This window comes from Lynx canadensis, chromosome B2 (assembly GCF_007474595.2).
Source record: "Lynx canadensis isolate LIC74 chromosome B2, mLynCan4.pri.v2, whole genome shotgun sequence".
Classification (NCBI taxonomy): domain Eukaryota; kingdom Metazoa; phylum Chordata; class Mammalia; order Carnivora; family Felidae; genus Lynx; species Lynx canadensis.
The window spans coordinates 3,570,912-3,591,002 of record NC_044307.1 but is presented as its reverse complement, the minus strand read 5'-3'; the positions used below and the strand labels follow the sequence as shown (position 1 = coordinate 3,591,002).

General features: G+C 49.0%; 3 protein-coding genes, 2 long non-coding RNA genes and 1 other non-coding gene across 7 annotated transcripts in view; 3 read left to right on the top strand and 3 right to left on the bottom strand.

Annotated features, from left to right (window-relative positions):
* Positions 1 to 274: 274 nt before the first annotated feature.
* LOC115514788 (histone H2A type 1-B) lies at positions 275 to 787 on the bottom strand. The gene has a single exon (XM_032593095.1). It carries the CDS (start codon positions 751 to 753, stop codon positions 361 to 363), a length of 393 nt encoding a protein of 130 aa, XP_032448986.1. The 5' UTR covers positions 754 to 787; the 3' UTR covers positions 275 to 360.
* Positions 788 to 1,128: 341 nt separating this feature from the next.
* LOC115514815 (histone H2B type 1-C/E/F/G/I) lies at positions 1,129 to 4,281 on the top strand. The gene is made up of 4 exons (XM_030317004.1): positions 1,129 to 1,729; positions 2,382 to 2,500; positions 3,199 to 3,355; positions 3,480 to 4,281. Exon 1 carries the CDS (start codon positions 1,150 to 1,152, stop codon positions 1,528 to 1,530), a length of 381 nt encoding a protein of 126 aa, XP_030172864.1. The 5' UTR covers positions 1,129 to 1,149; the 3' UTR covers positions 1,531 to 1,729; positions 2,382 to 2,500; positions 3,199 to 3,355; positions 3,480 to 4,281.
* A 1,904-nt stretch (positions 4,282 to 6,185) lies between these two features.
* LOC116738063 overlaps positions 6,186 to 20,091 on the bottom strand; it is a 52,475-nt gene continuing 38,569 nt past the window's right edge. Inside the window, exons 3-4 of the long non-coding RNA XR_004343591.1 lie at positions 7,873 to 8,059; positions 6,186 to 6,684 (exon numbers count right to left, since the gene is read on the bottom strand). This is a non-coding gene — a long non-coding RNA (uncharacterized LOC116738063). The remainder of the gene's footprint in view (positions 6,685 to 7,872; positions 8,060 to 20,091) is intronic.
* On the bottom strand, positions 9,505 to 9,903 carry LOC115514828 (histone H4). The gene has a single exon (XM_030317018.1). The coding sequence runs from the start codon at positions 9,889 to 9,891 to the stop codon at positions 9,580 to 9,582; it is 312 nt and encodes a 103-aa protein (XP_030172878.1). The 5' UTR covers positions 9,892 to 9,903; the 3' UTR covers positions 9,505 to 9,579.
* Positions 10,068 to 18,216, top strand: LOC115514846. 2 transcript variants are annotated; one of them, XR_003969107.1, is made up of 3 exons: positions 10,068 to 10,343; positions 11,985 to 12,121; positions 12,603 to 18,216. It is a non-coding gene; the product is annotated as an uncharacterized LOC115514846 (long non-coding RNA). The 2 variants fall into 2 exon arrangements; XR_003969106.1 differs by having other exon boundaries at positions 11,985 to 18,216.
* TRNAM-CAU lies at positions 10,668 to 10,739 on the top strand. The gene has a single exon. It is a non-coding gene; the product is annotated as a tRNA-Met (tRNA).

Genomic DNA, 20,091 nt, shown 5'->3' with positions numbered 1-20,091 from the left:
CCGCCATTTTTCACAGGGTTCATTTATTAAACTATCTTGTGGTTACTTAAGCGTTTTACTTGCGCACAACTTGGGAAACATGGGAGTCCAACCTATCCAGATAAGCACTAGTCCAATGCTGTACTTAAAACTGTTAAGCTTATTCAGAAGTCCCGTTTCCCAGGATCCCAAAGTAACGTCAACAAAATAAATTGCAATGAATGAACTGTAACCAAAGGCTGCAACCATTTAAATTTTACGCAATTATGCTGCCTCGATTTGAGTTACAAACTCTTTCATGTGAAAACGTGGACGGCTCTGAAAAGAGCCTTTGGGTTATAAAAGCTTTTAGCTTTAGTGCACACTGGGATTTAGAGAGATTCACTTGCCCTTGGCCTTGTGGTGGCTCTCGGTCTTCTTGGGCAGCAGCACGGCCTGGATGTTGGGCAGGACGCCGCCCTGCGCGATGGTGACGCGGCCCAGCAGCTTGTTGAGCTCCTCGTCGTTGCGGATGGCCAGCTGCAGGTGGCGCGGGATGATGCGCGTCTTCTTGTTGTCGCGGGCCGCGTTGCCCGCCAGCTCCAGGATCTCGGCCGTCAGGTACTCCAGCACGGCCGCCAGGTACACCGGCGCGCCGGCCCCCACCCGCTCCGAGTAGTTGCCCTTGCGGAGCAGGCGGTGGACGCGACCCACCGGGAACTGCAGCCCGGCCCGCGACGAGCGCGTCTTGGCCTTGGCGCGAGCCTTGCCACCCTGTTTTCCGCGTCCAGACATGATGAGGCTGTGACTACAAAGCCAGAAAAAAAAGAGACTGAGCCTACCTCGTAAGAAGCTAGAGTATTATACTCTGCAGAGGTTTGGTAAAGCAGCCTATGCCGTTGCCCGAACACAAATTCTAGCCAATCAAGAAGCACGTCCAAAACAACAATGTTTCTAATTTACATAGAACGTTTATGGTAGAAAGGTCAAATTATTCATGGTTGAACTATGGGGAAGAGCCAATGAGAGTTTAGGATAAAGAACAGCCTATCAGAAGCTAAGATACTGAAGAGTCCAATCAGAAATCGTAATTCTGCGATCCCTAATTTGCATACACACCAAATAAAAAAGAGGTCGCTTGCTCGTAGGCGTATTTTCCTCCCATTCGCCTAGAGGTGTTGTTGGGACGCAATGCCTGAGCCAGCGAAGTCCGCTCCCGCCCCGAAGAAGGGCTCCAAGAAGGCGGTGACCAAGGCGCAGAAGAAGGACGGCAAGAAGCGCAAGCGCAGCCGCAAGGAGAGCTACTCGGTGTACGTGTACAAGGTGCTGAAGCAGGTGCACCCCGACACCGGCATCTCGTCCAAGGCCATGGGCATCATGAACTCGTTCGTCAACGACATCTTCGAGCGCATCGCGGGCGAGGCGTCGCGCCTGGCGCATTACAACAAGCGCTCGACCATCACGTCCCGGGAGATCCAGACGGCCGTGCGCCTGCTGCTGCCCGGGGAGCTGGCCAAGCACGCCGTGTCCGAGGGCACCAAGGCCGTCACCAAGTACACCAGCTCCAAGTAAATTTGTTCACCGTCACAGCACCAACGACTTCAGGCTCTTTTAAGAGCCGCCCATATTCTCACTTAAAGAGCTGTAATCTTCCCAACTTCTGGAAACTGCAACTTGTTTTCGTCACGTTCAGTTTGCTGAGTATTGGTAAACTCTTGAATTTGGGAACAAAGGTTAACTTCTGACGTGCGGACCATCAAGAAGCAAATGTGTAAGTAACTTGATTATGGTGCATCTGGCTTGGCTTCTCCCGACAACTGGAGATAGTGGACCTAGGGTTGCCCCCACCTCGAGAGGTTTTTGGGTTTTTTTTTTTACCGCTTTTGGTTTCATTTTGTCCTCCCCGTTACCTTTGGGGGAATTCCCTTCAGGAAAACCTGGAGTCCTAGTTTTGAGTGGCCCTAAATGAAAACAAGTGTTAACCGTTCTTGAGGGAAATGAAACCACTTTTTTGTAATTTCTTGTTGGTTTGTGAGTGGCTACAGCGGCACCTAATGGCGCGATGTGCCCTCTGCAGCTTGACTTTCTAGACTTAGCGGATCTGCTAGTCCTCAAATCCACATCCTCCCGATTCCACTAATTCAGCGAACATTTTAACGTAGCTGAACATTGCCTCTTGGAAAAGATCAGGAACTCTATCCACTGGGGTTTTCTACCCGGCTTAATGTACGAGGGTGAAAGAGACGCTACGTAAAACTGGGTAACAAACAGGAGGTGGGGGGAGTCCCAGAGTTCTTCCGAAGCCTCCCTGTGTCCTGAATAGTCTTGTCCCCAGTTACTTCTTCATTCCCTAGGATTTTAGTCCAAGGAAGAGGAGTTCAAAGGAATTTACATTTCTGTGCTTGTCCTTCGCCTGATTTCAGCCTACAATCACCCGTGAAACGGAATCTTCCATTGTACAAGCGAATGTCCTGAGAATTGAGATTAAGCAGCCCTTTACATCAATAAATACTATATGGAATATATATCACGGATATGGAAGGTAAGAATCACCTGGTAGCAAATTTAACTTTCCTGGCGCTGTGGTGCAGAGAGGGAAAGCATGAGCATTGGTGGTGTAAAACTGAGCTCAAAAATCTCATTTTCCACTTACTAGCTACACGTCTTTATCTACAAATGCCTACATGGTAAATTTCCGTGAGCATTAAATAAGCGGCTCCGTTTTGTAATGGGGCTTGTGAAGGTTCTCTCGGCCCCACATGCAATTAAAGCATTCGGTTCTGGCTCTCCAAAGCTGATTTTAAGTACATTTAGAAAATAACATATTCATGAGAAGAAATACACAAGCAGAAATGGACACCATAAAGGGTGTCCAAAGATACAGTCCTGGCAGCCTGTCTCAAGGCTACATTTGAGCAAACTTCTTAAACCTTCTGTGAGCATTTCCTTGCCTCTAAAATGGGAGTAATAATTAGTACCGACTGCATGGCATTGCTGATGATCAATAAAAGATCACAGTAAGAGCGCTAGGACAGTCCCTGCAGAGGGGAAAGTCATCCAAGATAGCAGCTATGGCTATAATAAGCCTCTGATTGAAGGGGTAGGAAAGGTGCCCATGTTAGGATCTGAGTCCTGAGGCCTTGAACAAGGCAGACGACCACAAAAGTATAAAGGCATGGGACACCAGGTAGGGTTCTTTGTCAATCTAAACCCCTTCTAATAGTCTGAACCCCTCCTTAGAATCATCTCTCCACCCTGAACTCTTTTAAGGACAACCGAGTGCCTGTGCCTGTGAGACTTCCCCACCTCTGCCTGCCCGTTCAAGCAACACGTGCCTAATTTTCCAGGGACTTCCTCTTGCCTCGCCTGAGCCAGCGGCACCTCATTTAACAGTAAGGTGTGCGTTGGAGTATGAGGAAGGGGCGCTGGAAACACACAAGAGCCGTCAGTAACTTTTTTTCCCTTTTTTGTTCCCATGCCTCCTGTTCTCTTTGCCTAACCTCGCTGTGGTGTCCGGCCAGAACGAAGAACCATCTTCAGGAAACCAGCTGGCACTCTTAGAGTTAGAGGAGAATCACGACATTGCTGCCTGTGGTCCTTCCCAGACGAGGGAAAGCCAGGGCCGCCCTACAGACGGCTGTGCTGTTGCCAACAACTTCAAAGACAATCCATCTCATTTCAAAAATAGAACGATCCTCGAAGGAAATACAGATAACCGCAAAATAAGAAATCTTTATACCAAATAAATGTGGTCCTTTCTACCAAATACATTTAATTAACTTTTAATATTAAGGAAAACTTACTATGCTGACCTTACGTTTCTCATTTTGACACAGAATACAGAGAAAAGTGGCCGGGACTAACACTATTCTTAGATGAGCATCTGGGAACCACTGATTTGTCCAAGTCCCTTCATTTCAGAATTTTAAAAAATGTCTCTGAATCAGCTCAGCTAATCAGAGAAGGGGCCCGGGTTAAAACAGATTTCTTGACTATTTCCCCTAAAATTATACCTACTTCTCACTTCCACATGTTTGAAGACTTATATTCTATTATTATAAGTAATCCGCACACATATTAATATCATTAGCAGAATATTATGAAGTAATCTACACAATGAAAATTCTACTTGATCTTTCATATTCCAGCAAAGCATCCTGTAATTTTTTTAAGGCAGTCAACAAAGCAACTGTCAACCAACAGACAGATGAATTGTGACATAATCAGGCATGATCACACGCTCTAACATTGCTATGAAAGCAAACGAGCTTTAGCCACACGTGACGACGTGGCAACTCAGAATAAAGCAATTCCCAGAAACCAGATGTGATCTAATACTGTGTCAATCCATTTAGGCTAATTGTGCCGTGATAAACAATCCCCAGATCCCAGTGACTTACTACAATGAAGGTTCTTGTTTTGCTCATGTTAATTGACTGTGGGTGAGTTACTGCTCTAATTCCACCTGTCTTCAGCCTAAGAGCCATGCTGGAGGAATAGGGACAGATCACACAATGGCTTACTGAAACGACACATGTCATTTTCACTCATATTCACTGCGCATAGCAAATCACATGAGCAAGCCTAATGCCATTAGGGCAGGAAATAAAACCCTCTCACCAGATGGAGTTGTAAATGTCTGGAACGATAGGGCATTCTTCCACAGATACCATTTTTTGATAGCAAAGACTAAGCACCAAAGCCACATATTATTTAGATTTCAATGCATGTGTGATTTTAAAAGGATAAGAAATAAAGGCAAGAAAATGACAGAATTCAAGACTGTGGCTATCTCTGGTGGGGCTGAAGGAGGACAAAATTAGGCCAAAGCAATGGATTGGTAATATTTGTATAACCTGGTTGGCAATTGGGTTCTTTAATGTTCATTTATTTTTAGAGAGAGTGAGAGAGCAGAGCGTGAACAGGGAAGGGGCAGAGAGAGAGGGAGACACAGACTCCGAAGCAGGCTCCAGGCTCCCAGCTGCCAGCACAGAGCCCGACGCGGGGCTCGAACTCACAAACCATGAGATCATGACCTGAGCCAAAGTCGGCCGCTTACAACTGAGCCACCCAGGTGCCCCAGCAATCGGGTTCTAATGTGGTCATCGTCATATTATCCTTTATAACATGTACACGTAGTTCAGATATTCCTTTGTATATATTGAGAATTATAAATTATAAAGCTAATAAAGGGAAATGTGCAATTATATTGGTGGAATCACCTCACGTTCCACAAAACAACAGAAGCCTCCTAAGCTATTAAAAGTTGCCTATACTGGGTTTTGTTTATAAGAAAGAAAATCACCCCTTAGATCCCAAAAGTCTGTAGAGGCCCACAAGGGACAAAGCAGGGCACTTTGCCAAAGTCACTGCTGATGCACACAAAATGTGTATTTCAATGGATCCTTCTAGAAATATTTTTCTTTTCTGCAAGGTTGCTTGTGTATGTAGCCTTTTTCATTTCATTAACTGTAAATCCGTTGAACCTTCACTTCATTCCTATCTATTCATCCAGGCACTTGAGAGTTTCAGTACAGTTTCACTCTAATGGGGAAAGAGATACACACGCACCATTGAAATCCAGTATGCTAAGAGCAACAACTGATTTTGAAAAAGATAATTGTTCCACAGTGAGAAAAACTGTAGGGAAAGACAAAAGGAGACACAACTTTGCACAGCTCCCTGTTGTCCAGAGTAAAGCCCAGATGCCCGTCACGGGCCTAACAGGCCTCCTGAGCCTGGCAGTGAGCCTCCTGGGCAAGCATCCGCTTAGGACTCCCAACACGGACTTGACTTATGCTCTTTGGACACCCTTTATGGTGTCCATTTCTGCTTCACATTTCATGGGCGGGGGTGGGGGGGGTGTTGACTTCCCCAATAGACTGCAAGCTTCTCAAGAGCAGAGAAAACAGACTGGGGGGCGTCAGGGGTTGGCATGCCATCACAGACAGCCTCCCTAAAAGGATACTTGACTTAAAAAGGGAAGAAGGTGAGGAGCGATGCCTCCAAGGATCTGGGAGCTGAGAGGCCCATGTAGAAAGAAGAGTCTTTAAAAGATCTGTGTACTTGGCCTATTTGAGAAAGTTCCAGGGCCAGTGTCACTGGGCTAAGAAGGAGAGGGAGAGTAGACAGTTTGAAGTAACAAGGGCCAAGAGAGTAAGGACTTTGACTTTCACTTTAAGTGAAATGAGAGCCGTTGGAGGGTTTTCAGCAGAGAGGCGACTTGATCTGATTTACTCTTTATTATAATCCCTGGCTGCTGTGTGAAATATAGGAGAGAGGAAGCAGATGGGGCTGCAGGAATAACGATGGAGTGACGGCCGCTTGGCCAGAGCAGCAGTGATGGGAAAGAGCCGGAAAGGGAAATGCTAGCCTTCTTGCTGTGTTTTCCAGGTACAGCTGACAGGACCTACTACGGACTGGAGAGTCGAAAACAACTCCAGCTGAAAGGTTGGACTCGCCGTTTTCCAAATTCAAGATGTTGACGAGAGAGGCTGGTCTTGCAGTGATGGTGTCGGATTTGGAAATGGATATTCATGGACTTCCAAATAGAGAAGTCAAGTGGGTAGCCGGGTCTCTGAGTGTGGAGTTCAAGGGAAGTCTCTGGGCTGATGACTTAACTTCTTCTACATTATTGTATCGACGGCATCTCCACACTAACAGGGGAACACCAGCTCAACAGATCAGAAACGTGTGTTCTCAGGGTCCACTTTCTCAGATCAGGAGCTGGTGAACGTAAGGGAAGAGAAAAGCAGCTTCAGACACAGAGCTCTGAACGTTGGCCTCCACAAACAGGCTTCGGGAGGCCTGAGAACTCACTGGAATTGCATGCAAAATATACGGGGAAGTTGTCCATTTTGAGAAGGGTGCCTATTATCTATTGGTGGATCCCCAAAGTGATCTCCCGTGGTTCTAACTTCAACAGATTATTTGAGTGAGAGCTCCACTGTCATTGCACACTCTTATGACTGAGGGCAGCTTTCCACATCTGTAAAATGAGACTATTTTCTTCTGCTTGTTCTGAGAGTCACAGGAGAAAGGGAGAATTACAGAAACGCGTGTAAAACCATCAGTGATCTATCCACATATCATGAATACAGAGCAAACACTCCTTACTTCTCTGACCTAGGACTCGGTTCTTGAACTGCTTCTCTTCATTACCAACCCTCTTTCCTAAGAGATCTCATCTTCTCGCATGGCTTTTTCACTCTCGTGGCATCAGGGCAGTTATACCCTGACAACTCCCAATAATGTTTCCGGCCCAGATCTCTTCCCTGAACTGCAGATTCATATATCTAGCTAACCTAGTTCCTACCTCTCTCTTAGAAATGTAATAGGTATCCCAAATTCTGCATGTCCAAAGCTGAACCTGTGATTCTCCCCAAAACTTGTTCCTTCTATATTCTTATCCATTTTAGCGACTGGCATTACCATCTTCGATGCAGTGGCTAAAATCATTGGGATTATCCGAGAGTGTTCTAATTCTCTCATACCCTACATTCACTAGCTAACAAGAGGGCCAAGGGCAAGTTGTCCAAAATATACGATGGTGTATTATTTTGAATTGAAGCTACGTGGGAAAAAGCACATGCAAGGACACTTAGACTCTCCTCGGTCCCCTCAAAATGTGGAAATAAAACTACCATATAAAAGGAACCCCTCACTGGACTAAGTAAAAACACATCATTATCACCAGAAATAGGAACTTTAAAGCCAAGAAAGCTATAGAAACAATCCTGGTTGATTTCACTAATGTACTACCTCAGGCAAAATTCCTCTTAAAAGTCCTTACTAATTAAAGCTCTCAAATGTGTGTTTTTAATCCTGTCCATTCCTCACGAATGCATTTTCTCTGTCTAGAAGGTATAAAAACTGCCCTGCATTATTCATTTGTTTGGGCCTCAAATTCCTTACCGGACCTCTGGACGCAGGTCATAAAACCTTTGGATTTTTTTTTTTTTTTTTCTCCTGTTAGTATGTCCTCCTGTAAAGTTTAGTCCAGCTGGAAGACCCTGGAGGAAGTGGAATACTTCTGATGACATTTTCGGGTGATGGAGGGGTGGTCCGGAGCCAACAGCCAAAAAAGAATTCTTGAAGACACCTTTGGTGCAAAAAAAAAAAAAAAAGGTGATTTTATTAAAGCAGGGAACAGGACCCTGGGCAGGAAGAGCTGTCCTGACGGGTAACTTCTTATATACCCTCAGGATGGAAGGTGGTCAGGGATAAAGTCTTTAAGGAATTTTGTCAGCAAGGTTTCCAGGACCTTGAGGGACTAGCTGTTGCTAGGGAAACACCATTTATCACCGTGTAGTAAAACCTCAGTCATGAGACCCTTCAGATATACATCAGGGGGCCGCATGCTTAGAGTATGATTGTCAGCATATATCTTGGGGCAGTTGAGATAAAGGAAGTTTCCAAAGGAATTTTTATAGGTTAAAGTAGACTTACAGGTTCAGGGGTGGGGAGTGGGGGGCGGTCAGGATAATGTTAGGCCAAGGTGCTCTTTTGCCCCTAGCAAAGTGTCATCATCCAGCCAGCTGAGCTCCTAGAGGGAGGTCACTGCCGGTTTCAAGGACCTGCCAATGGCTGTAGGCAATAAGGGAATTTAGTTTTTGGCTTGCCTTAGCTTCCCACATCACTATGGCAAGCGCTTACACCCCCTTCCTTTGTTCTAGGGTAGCCAGGAGTGTCCTAGGAATGTCACATATATCCCACCCGGGGGGCGGGGAGGGGTAGCCTGTATTTTGCCCTCAGCTCGTTCCACGCTCATCACTTCCCTCCCCACGCGTAGCAATTTGGGGTGAAATATCCTGATGCCTATATGTACACGTTTTTAAAATGCCACTACATCTCCTTAAAATTAGGTGACATTTACATATTGACCATTAAGTAACATCCTTATCTCCATGAGGTTTTCATAATACGTCATAAAATGTCGCGCGCTAGGCCACGCAACACCTGCCAGATCTGACCCCCCAGCCGCCCAGCCGCCCAGCCGCCCAGCCGCCCAGCCGCCCAGCGCACGACCCCGGGGCCTTCGGAACCGCAGAGCGAGCCTGGCAGAGCGCAGCCCAGCCCAGGGGCGGGGCGGAGGCGGGGCCGGAGGCGGGGCCAGGCGGGCGGCGGGAACGCGTCTTTGTTCCGCAGCCGTCCTCCCGCCTCCGACCCCGCCATCTTGGACGCGGGAGCCCTGCAGGGAAGGCGCACCCGCTCCCTCCCGCGTGGGCATCCCCTTGCTAGTATTCCAGAACGAAACCCATCTGACCCCGAACTCAAAAGTGCTCGAGAACGAAGGAAGCGCCTTGGAAATGCTGACGATACCATGTGGCCTTGTCTGTCACCCAAAACGACGGGCAGCCCAAGGCTTAGACAAGCCGACTGCGGCAAAGCCACAGCACGGCTTAACAACTAAGCCCCAACGTTAAAAGCCCTCGGATTAAGATAAAGGGGCACAACAGAGCAGACAGCTAATAACTCTCATACACATTTGGAAGCCGGGCCCACAATACAACACAAAACTCCTAGAAAGTAACCAAAAGCTACAGGTCTTTCGTGAAATACGTGGGCGGCCCTGAAAAGGGCCTTTTTGTGCTTCTGGAGGTAGCGGGAGGTCCGAGGCGCTCAGCCGCCGAAGCCGTAGAGGGTGCGGCCCTGGCGCTTGAGCGCGTACACCACGTCCATGGCCGTGACCGTCTTGCGCTTGGCGTGCTCCGTGTAGGTGACGGCGTCCCGGATCACGTTCTCCAGGAACACCTTGAGCACCCCGCGGGTCTCCTCGTAGATGAGGCCGGAGATGCGCTTGACGCCGCCGCGCCGGGCCAGCCGCCGGATGGCGGGCTTGGTGATGCCCTGGATGTTGTCGCGCAGCACCTTGCGGTGGCGCTTAGCACCCCCTTTGCCCAGACCCTTCCCGCCTTTGCCTCGGCCAGACATATCAGCACCGCTTAATCACCTTCCGGAAAAAGCATGAAAGTCGTGCAGGCAACCTCCTTATATGTGCAGAATGCGGACCTAATTGAGGACTGGAAGCGCGCACGCGGGAAGGGCCGTTGCCCGGCCCCGCCCTCCGCGGCTCACTCCAGTGACGTCACTGGAGGCGGGGCCCGGACCCTCGGAGCGTGCCCTCCGCGGAGGCGGCTGGAGGGTCCGGGGGCCTGTGTGGGACCTCGGAACTTTTTCGGTGCGTCAGACTAAAAAAGTGAGCGTTTTGCTCTACGTTTTGCTGCGTGAGGGGCCTTGGCTGATCGCCGGGCGCCTGCGTTGGACTGCGGCGACCCCGCGGACCGGCCCTTCCCGCCCGAGCCTCCGTCCGGGCCTCCCGCGGCCGGGCGTCACCCCCACACCGAGCCCGAGAGGGTGTCCTCCCAACGGCGACCGCGGGCCTGGTTAGTGACTCCGAGGCGGAATTCTCGCCCGCGTGCCTTTCCCGGCCTTCCCCTTCCTTCCCTGTTTAGTAAAGCTTGTAAGCCTCGCTGAGTATCTGGCCGCCTCTCCCCTCCGCTTCCGGAATTTCAACGGGGTGGTAACGCTTCCGTCTCTGCCCCTGGCTTTGTTCTCTCTGGTTCTGGTAGCGATATTGTTCCGAAGAGAATTGGCAGTTTGTGGTAACCGAGGTGTTGAACCGGCGACCTCAACGTGGGTTTTTCCAGTGTCAGTAATCGTCTCTGAACACAGTTAAGAGCATTATTAGGAGTCGCACTTCGCCGGAGAGCAGAGTGGCGCAGCGGAAGCGTGCTGGGCCCATAACCCAGAGGTCGATGGATCGAAACCATCCTCTGCTATCTGCTTTTCCTGCAACTTTTTAGTTTCTGTAGCCTCGTTTCACAGTAGGGGAAGAAATTAGACCCTGTTTTGCTTCATTCTGGAGTGAAAATTATTTCCTGAAGATAAACGTGAAACTGTTTACATTCTCCAGAGAGAAAAAGACCGTCGGTCATGGATACTCAGTTATCATTAATTAAGATGTTCCCCCACCACAAGCTATATTTCTAGTGGTTTGCAAAGGGATCGTGACAGTCCCATTGCCCTATGAACCTGGGAAAACGCTAAAATAAGCTGAGTGTAAGGGTGAGGACAGGGATGGAAGCCGAGAGAAGGCGTTTTCTTTCCTTCTATACGTAATTCAGAAAAGCTCTAGTTAGTGAGCTGTGGCCACGTGGCTAGAGCCACAGACCAATCTGCTGGGCCCTCCCAGCGCCAAATCTTTGCAACTACCAGAGTCGGAAACTTTGGAATAAATAAGTAACAGTTTGAGGCCGAGTGCAAAGTTTTGGTGGCCGCGATTGAACTCTGACCCGAGAAAACCACTTATGTGGTTGATGCTGGTAAATGTGTTTCTACCGCCTGCCTCCCTTTACCAGTCTCCAACAGAGGTGCTCTCTATGCTCATGTTTAAAGTGTATGTTTTATATTTCTCTCAGAAAAGATCCCTGTTCATATACTCACGTTGTAAGAGGTCAACTTATAAGATATCAGAAAGCTTATTGTATATAAGTTCAGCTTAAACTCACCTTTCACGAATAATTGAGAAAATAGCTTTTGTAGTTCCCTAATACGGAAATTGACCGCCCTATGTCGCTGTAACTTTGCCTGCTAGGGAAATAGATACCTTAGGCTGCAAAACGCTCCCCCACCCCTTTTACCAAGATCTGGCTTAGGCAAGACCAACATGTAAAAAGTCACCAACTCACCGCCCCACGGTATCTTAGGTGTCTAACTACGATTGGTCATTTTAAACCCTCTTAGGACAAAGAACTTTAAATTGATAGGTTCCCACCAAAACTAAGGTCTGTGTGTCACAATAGAATTGGCTACCATGAAATGCTGTAAATGGCAATTGGGTAACTAAATAATGACCTATTCTGACTTGCTAAAATCCATAGAAGCTCACTGCTACCTTTGTTCGGGGCCATTCTCTACACTTTCCTCCTTAAGATCAGGAGATCAGGTTTGGCCCGGCCGTGAATAAAATTTTGCCTCGCTTCTATTCGGCGTCTGGTGGTATTTTTTTTTTTTTTTTCCGACAGCACCGTTTCATTTGGAGGTTCCACCGAGATTCTATGACCACCCGAAATTCGGAGGCTGAAGTGGAACAGCTAGGGGAGAGCTCCCGAGACACGTTCCTCGGCCCCGGCCTTCCGTTCTCAGACCTGGCTTAAGCAAGGTACGCGAGGCGGCGCCTATTTTCTGTTTTCTGTTCTCTGTTTTCTGTTACTGGCCAGATCTGATTCTCGGAGGGAAGGCTGGACGAAGCTTAACTTTCCCCTAGCTGGTTCTGGTGGAGACATCCCCAGCCCCATCTGGGTCTCCGGACCGTCTGGGTTGGGCTTGATCACCCCAACCATTCGTTCTATGTTCAGTGCTCTGTGTGCCCTGTTAAACGTTTCCTGTTAGCCTATCTTTATCTCTGGTGTGACCCACTGTTTAACCTCCGTCATGGGTCAGTCTTCGTCCGAGACTTGCTCTCCCCTTAAATGCATGCTAAATAACTTCGCTGGTTTCAAAAAAAGAGGAAAGAACTATGGCTCTAACCTAAAGCCGTCCTGGCTGCGGACATGTTGCCCACTGGACTGGCCGATGCTCTCTGGGGTTGACTGGCCCCCAGAGGGCTCCTAGAATCTTAACCTTGCTTATGCCGCCCACAGGATTTGTCATGATGTTCATCCCGACCAGGAGCCATATGCTGTGACGTGGGTCGACCTCCTAAACGACCCACCTTCCTGGCCGAGAAAGTGCCAGAAACAGGGCCAAAAGCTGTCATCTGGCATCTCCCTTTCCCACTCCCCTTCCTGTTCTCCTCCAAACTCCGAACCCTTGCTTCCCGTCACTCAGCCTTCAAAGAGGCTTTACCCAGTGCTTCAGGAGATACCCGAAGGGAGGGACTTGTTATCCGATTCTCAGAGACCACCTCCTTATCCCCAGACCCCACTAGCTCCCCAGGAACCCAAAGCCGCAGGAGAGCCTTTGACTAGTCCCCCACATACCAGATCAGGAGCCCTCTGCAGAGGAGAACACCAGTCCTCCGATGCCCCGGTTCCCATCCTTCCTCTCAGGCAAACGGCTCCGGCTCCCGGTCCAGACAGGCGGCCAACACGCCCGATGGTTGTCTACACTCCACCTCGGACCTCTACAACTGGAAAACTCAGAACCCGCCTTTCTCTGAAAACCCCCAGGGCCTAATTGACTTATTTCCCTCTATTTTCCCCACTCACTGACCTACTTGGGAAGATTGTCACCAACTCTTGCAGGTCTTACTGACTTCAAGGAAAGGGCCCGAGTGCCCCGGGAAGCCACGAGAGCAGTCCTTGGCCCGGATGGAATGCCTACCACAGACCTTCACAGAACTGAGCACGTTTTCCCTTCCGCGCCGCCCCAGTGGGACCCTAACACGGATAACGGTAGGGAGCGTCTACTCCAGCATCGCCAGATTCTGTTACAGGAGCTTCACGCAGCGGCACGAAAGCCCACCGATCTGACAAAGATTCAGGACACGGTCCAAGGGCCGAATGAGTCGCCTGCAGCCTTCCTAGAAAGGCTTTATCGGGCGTACCGCTTATATTCCCTATTGACCCCGAGGCAACAGAGAACCGTAAAACCATTAATATGGCTTTCGTTTCTCAGTCGGCCCCAGACATCCGTAAAAAGCTCCAAAAATTAGAAGGATCCGAAGGAAAGGTAATTTCAAAGTTGGTGGAAATAGCCCAGCCAGTTTTTCAGAGCAGGGACAGCCCTGCCATTATGCAAGGGAAGGAAATAGGGAAAGCCCTAGAAGCAGCCTGGGGAAAAAACCCGCAGGCAACAGCAAAGGACAGGGAAGGCCTCAACCCCGCCAGAAAGGACCCCGAGCAAAGCTGGGAAAAAATCAATGTGCTTATTGTAAGGAAGAAGGACATTGGAAAGATAAACGCCCCAACAAAAAGCCTCCCATCCTGGTCGCCCAGGAACAATGACGCCACCACAGCTCCCCTCTTTCCCTGAGTCCCCAGGAGTCTGTGGTCACCCTCAACGTAGAAGGGAAAGAAGCCAGATTCCTGGTTGACACTGGGGCTTAAAGAACCCTTAGGACCTGTGATTAAAGGAAAGGTATACATTCCGGGAGCCACAGACGAACGCAAGGCTACCCGCGGACTCGTGCCCGAATCACTGACCTAGCTCAAGGGACTGTTACTCATTCCTTTGTGCTCATACCGGATTGCCCATGTTCCCTTCTGGGGAGAGATCTGTTGCACAAGCTTAAGGCCCAAATCTCCTTTACCGGAAATTCCATACACTTGAACCTATAGCCACCTGCCATTCTAGTTACTTGCCCTATATCAGAGGAATATCTACTCCTAGAAAAACCAGAGCGGAAAGCCTCTCCATTAATAGAAAAATGGAAAGAGACAATTCCTACAGCTCGGGCTGAAACTAACCCCCCCGGACTAGCCATTCAACAAGCGCCGCTGGTGATCCAGCTGGCTGCCCCAGCCACCCCCGTCCGGGTGGGGCAATATCCATCCCGTCAGCCAGCAAGCGAGGGGGGGAATTGCCAAACACATCAACCGCTTGCGAGAAGCTGGGATCCTAACGCCATGCCATGCCCCCTGGAATACTCCCTTGCTTCCTGTCCCAAAACCTGGGACTTCAGAGTATAGGCCGGCACAAGACCTCAGAGAAGTTAACAAAAGGGTGGAGACAATTCATCCTACGGTCCCCAACCCCTATACTCTCCTGAGTGAACTCTCACCAAATTACCTCCTTTACTCCGTCCTGGGCTTAAAGGATGCATTCTTTGCTTTGCCGATTGCGAAGGTCAGTCAGCCTATTTTTGCCTTTGAATGGACAGACCCAGATGGAACCTACAACGGACAGTTAACCTGGACTCAACTGCCCCAAGGGTTTAGAAACTCCCCTACTCTATTTGATGAGGCTCTTCGAAGGGATTTGGCGCCCTACCGGGAGAGCCACCCAGATGTTAGGCTGTTACAATATGTAGACAACTTGCTCCTAGCCACTGACTCCTTAGCTGCACAAAGGCTACGGAGGACCTGCTGAGGGAATTAGATGTCCTGGGATATAAAGTTTCCGCAAAGAAGGCGCAAATTCGCTTGGACTCTGTCGTATACTTGGGCCACCAACTGCGTGAAGGCAAGCGATCGCTGGCGCGGGAAAGAATCCAAGCTATCCTCAACATTGCCAAACCCACAACTAAAAGGCAGATCGGGGAGTTCCTAGGGGCCGCTGGGTACTGCCGCCTCCGGTTACCTGGTTTCGCTGAGATGGCAAAACCCCTGTACTCCGCCACCGGGGGTGAAGGAACTGAGATGGTCCGGAGAGAACAAGATAGGGCTTTTGAGCAAATCAAGAGTGCCCTCACCCAAGCCCCAGCCCTGGCTTCACCTGCTATTACCAAACCCTTCCAACTATTTGTGCATGAGATCCGGGGTCCTTACTCAAGCTCTGGGCCCCTGGAAACGACCTGTCGCCTACTTGTCCAAGCGGCTGGACTCTGTTGCCACCGGGTGGCCCGGTTGCCTCAGAGCGGTTTACCGCCACTGCCATGCTGGTTGAAGAAGCTTCCAAACTAACGCTTGGGCAAGACCTTCAGATCACAGGACCTCACGCAGTAGCATCCCTGCTGCGCTCCCCACCAGACCGATGGATCGACGCACGAATCCTCCAGGATCAGGTGTCGCCACTAGACCCTCCACGCATCACTTTCCTGAAGACAGAGGCTTTAAATCCAGCCGCGTTGCTGCCGGATGGCGACTCGATTGCTTGGAAACCGGGAGTACTCTGACGGGACTGAGGGGGGACTTAAGAGAGCGACCTCTGCCAAAGGTGGACTTCGAGCTGTTCTCTGATGGCAGCCGTTTTGTCAAAGATGGACTCAGACACGCAGGTGCAGCTGTAGTGACTCAGGACCAGGTTATCGGGGCCCAAGCCCTTGACACTTCTGCCCAAAGAGCAGAGCTGATGGCTCGAGCCCAGGCCCTCGGATGGGCAAAGGGAAAAACGGCGAACGTTTTCACTGATAGGAGGTATGCCTGTGCCACCACCCATGTTCCTGGAGCTCCATATAAGGAAAGAGGACCGTTCACTTCAGGAGGGAAGGAAATTAAAAATACAGAAATCCTGGCCCTACTGGAAGCCTCATGGCTTCCTAAAAAGGTGGCCATTATACATCGCAAGAGCCACCAAAAGGCAGACTCGCCCCAAGCAAAAGGAAACGCCGTTGCTGATGCAACGGCCAAGGCCACATGTTCTCCCGATTAAAATTTTGCCTCTGCTGCCTCCACGCTTTCTCCCCATGGAACCATTTTATAGCAAAGAAGAGCTACCCCTGATAAAAACCTCGAGGGCAAAAAGAGATGACCAGCATTGGTATCACCTCGAGGATGGACGCATCTTCATACCAGAAGCTATAGGACGGACCTCGCTCCCGCAAGCCCACAGCCCCACACATCTAGGGGCAACCAAGTTGTCTGAACTAGCCCAAAGAGACTACGTTATTCCAAACCTTAATAAAATCGTAAAAAGCCTAGTCGACCGATGCAAAGCCTGTGCTCAGACTCCCCCATCTCCCAAGTTTAACTTTTCGGGACGGCGACTACGCGGACAGATGCCTGGAGAAATTGTGGGAATTTGACTTCACTGAGACGAGACATGGGCCCTACGGCTATCATTATCTCCTCGTTCTAGTGGACACCTTCTCTGGATGGGTGGAGGCTTTCCCCACGAGAACAGAGTCAGCTCAGATAGTGGCTAAGAAATTACTCAGTGAATTGGTTCCCCGATTTGGCATCCCTACTGGTCTGGGGTCAGATAATGGCCCGGCTTTCATAGCCCAGATATCTAAAATATTGGCCAAAAGCTTACAAATAAATTGGAAATTACATTGTGCCTACCACCCCCAAAGTTCAGGGCAGGTAGAAAGAATGCATAGAACTCTAAAAGAAACCTTGACTGAATTAATTCCAGAAACTGGCGAAAACTGGGTAGGCGTCCTTCCTCTTGCCCTCCTCAGAGTACGCTGTATACCTTACGTAAGAGGCATCCCCCCCTTTGAAATCCTATTTGGAAGACCACCTCCCTTGCTTCCAAAATTAGGAGATGAACAATGGGCGGAAATCTCAAACCAACACCTAGATTTCATTCCCCGGTCTCGATTTACGAGGGAACCCATTTCTCCTATCCTAGTGCCCCTCTTTGTAGGACTGGGGGGTCGCAGGATCCATTGGCGTAAGTACCGCCGCGTTCGTCACAGGGGATCAGAACTTCAAATTACTAAGCAAACAAATTGATCAGGGTATATCAGAATTAGAAAGGAATATGGATAAACTGTCTGAATCTGTAAACTCTTTAGCTGAGGTGGTACGTCAGAATCGGAGGGGCCTAGGCCTGTTGTTTTTACAACAAGGAGGGCTTTGTATGGCCCCTGGGGAACAGTGCTGTTTTTATGTCAATAATTCAGGAATCATCAAGCAGAGCCTGAGTCAGATCAGACCACGACTAGAGGAAAGAGAAGGGCAAAGACGAATTCATCAAAATTGGTATGAGTCTATATTCCTTGCTATAACTATAGGACCCTGTTTGATAAGACTACTACTTCAGTTCGTAAATTGAAAAATAGGATCTATAAAGCTTATGGTGTCACGTAGCCAATACGTCCCATTAGCCCAAATGCCAAAATAAGGTTATTCAAAGGTTTGAACAACTAACAAACAGGAGTGGGGAATGTAAGAGGTCAACTTGTAAGATAGCAGAAAGCTTATTGTATATCAGTTCGGCTTAAACTCACCTTTCACGAATAATTGAGATAAAAGCTTATGTAGTTCCCTAATACGGAAATTGACCGCCCTATCTCGCTTCTGTAACTTTGCCTGCTTGGGAAATAGATACCTTAGGCTGCAAAACGCTCCCCCACCCCTTTTACCAAGATCTGGCCTAGGCAACACCAACATGTAAAAAGTCACCAACTCACCGCCCCACGGTATCTTAGGTGTCTAACTACGATTGGTCATTTTAAACCCTCTTAGGACAAAGAACTTTAAATTGATAGGTTCCCACCAAAACTAAGGTCTGTGTGTCACAATAGAATTGGCTACCATGAAATGCTGTAAATGGCAATTGGGTAACTAAATAATGACCTATTCTGACTTGCTAAAATCCATAGAAGCTCACTGCTACCTTTGTTCGGGGCCATTCTCTACACTTTTCTCCTTAAGATCAGGAGATCAGGTTTGGCCTGGCCGTGAATAAAATCTTGCCTTGCTTCTATTCAGTGTCTGGTGGGTTGTTGTTTTTTTTTTTTTTTTTTTTTTTTGACAGCACCCTGTTTCAACATGATACTGTGCTAAGCATGAAGTGTTCAAGTAACCTACAGTCTAGACATGCTTTTAAACAAGTATACAAGTATGTATAGTACAATAAGATATTTCTTTTAAAAGGTTATGCACAAAGTGCAGCGGGAAGAAGGGAAAATGACGGTTTCTGATAGCCCCACGATCACCCACTAGTTGAGTGATTTTCCAGGACTCACGTGACTCAACATATACTCAAAGCTAAGATTTATGACAGCAAAGAGAAGAGTGCAGACGCAGAGGGACAAAGATATGCACGAGCAAAGACAAGGGAAGTCTTTCTCGGCCTCCGTCTTCAGAGATGATGCGCACACTCTTCTCCTCTCCGGCTGTGAGCTACAGGCACCAGTGAAAGCTGTGGTTGCCAAACAAAGTCCACTTGAGTCCTGGAGCCCAAGTTCTGGAAGGGACACGGTCACCTACCTGCCATACCCACCCCACACCAGCTACGTGTTAGCAATTTCCAAGTTTACTTCAGATAAGCTGACAACTTGCTTCATAGTGCCCCACCGCCTCAGGTGCATAGAATAACATCATTTCCCAGTAACCGTGTGAACATTCCAGAGTTTGACAGAGGGACGTCACCGCAACTACAGAGATCTGTGGAATCCGAGTGAAATAGATTCGCGGTATCACCCTTGCCCTGGCAATGGCCCAAGTCGGGAAAGGTGGCAGATTTTGAGTCCCAACTTGAATAAGAGCTTAGCAGGCAGCCAGGAAGAGGCTTCCAGATAGGGGGGGAAAAAAAACAAGCCCAAGGAGGCATAACAGTTGAGGGTTTCTAAAGAACTATAAAGCATTCAGTGCGATCGAACATGGAGGGGAGAGAGATTGCTGTATTCAGCAAAGTGTCTGTATTCAGATCACCTCCCATTCACCCTGTAGCTGGAGGCGGTCTGCCCGCCCCCCCCACAGTACACCAGACGGCCGGACAGGCCATGCTCGATGCTGGACAGATGAGATTGGTAGCCGTTTCCGGTCACACGCACTCACAGCCTGGAAGGGGAGGGCACCGCATGCCGCGCAAGGTCGCTCGGCTGCAATCTCCAATCGAGTGAGCCAGCAAGGGCTGCGGGAGGTAAGCCTCGTAGTAACCAGGGGGCAGAGCGACCCCTGGTTCCCTCCAAAAGATCGATTGGCTTATTTTAACAGCTTCCAGGACTGACAGGGAGGGAAACCCAGGAGGCTGAGGGACTGACGGGATGTACCTGGACAGAGGAATGGGCCCCAGGTCATATCTTGTTGAGAAGAGGCAAATGCACAGGCCGTTTGGGCTCAAAGATGTCAAAGGAGCCCTGGAAATGCTCGGGCCTACACTGGAATTCTGAGTTGTGGCAGAAGCGATAGGGAAAGGGCCAGGCATAAGGAAGGGAAGGTGCAGTGCAAACAGGTTTCGAATTTGTCTATGGGCAGTAAGAAACCACCACCAGTTTTGATCAAAGGAGTAATAGGATCACATTTTCTCAGTGGAAAAAAAATCTCTGGAGGGGCGCCTGGGTGGCTCAGTCTGTTGAGCGACCGACTTCGGTTCAGGTCATGATCTCACAGTTCATGAGTTCGAGCCCCGTGTCGGGCTCTGTGCTGACAGCTCGGAGCCTGGAGCCCGAGTCAGATTCTGTGTCTCCCTCTCTCTCTGCCCCTCCCCCTCTCATGCTCTGTCTCTCTCTGTCTCTGAAATAAATAAACATAAAAAAATTTGTTTAAAAAGAAAGAAAATCTCTGGAATTTTCAAGTTGGTGGCCTGATCTTTGACTGTTTTTGTTTTGTTTTGTTTTTTGCAGGGGGTGGGGGT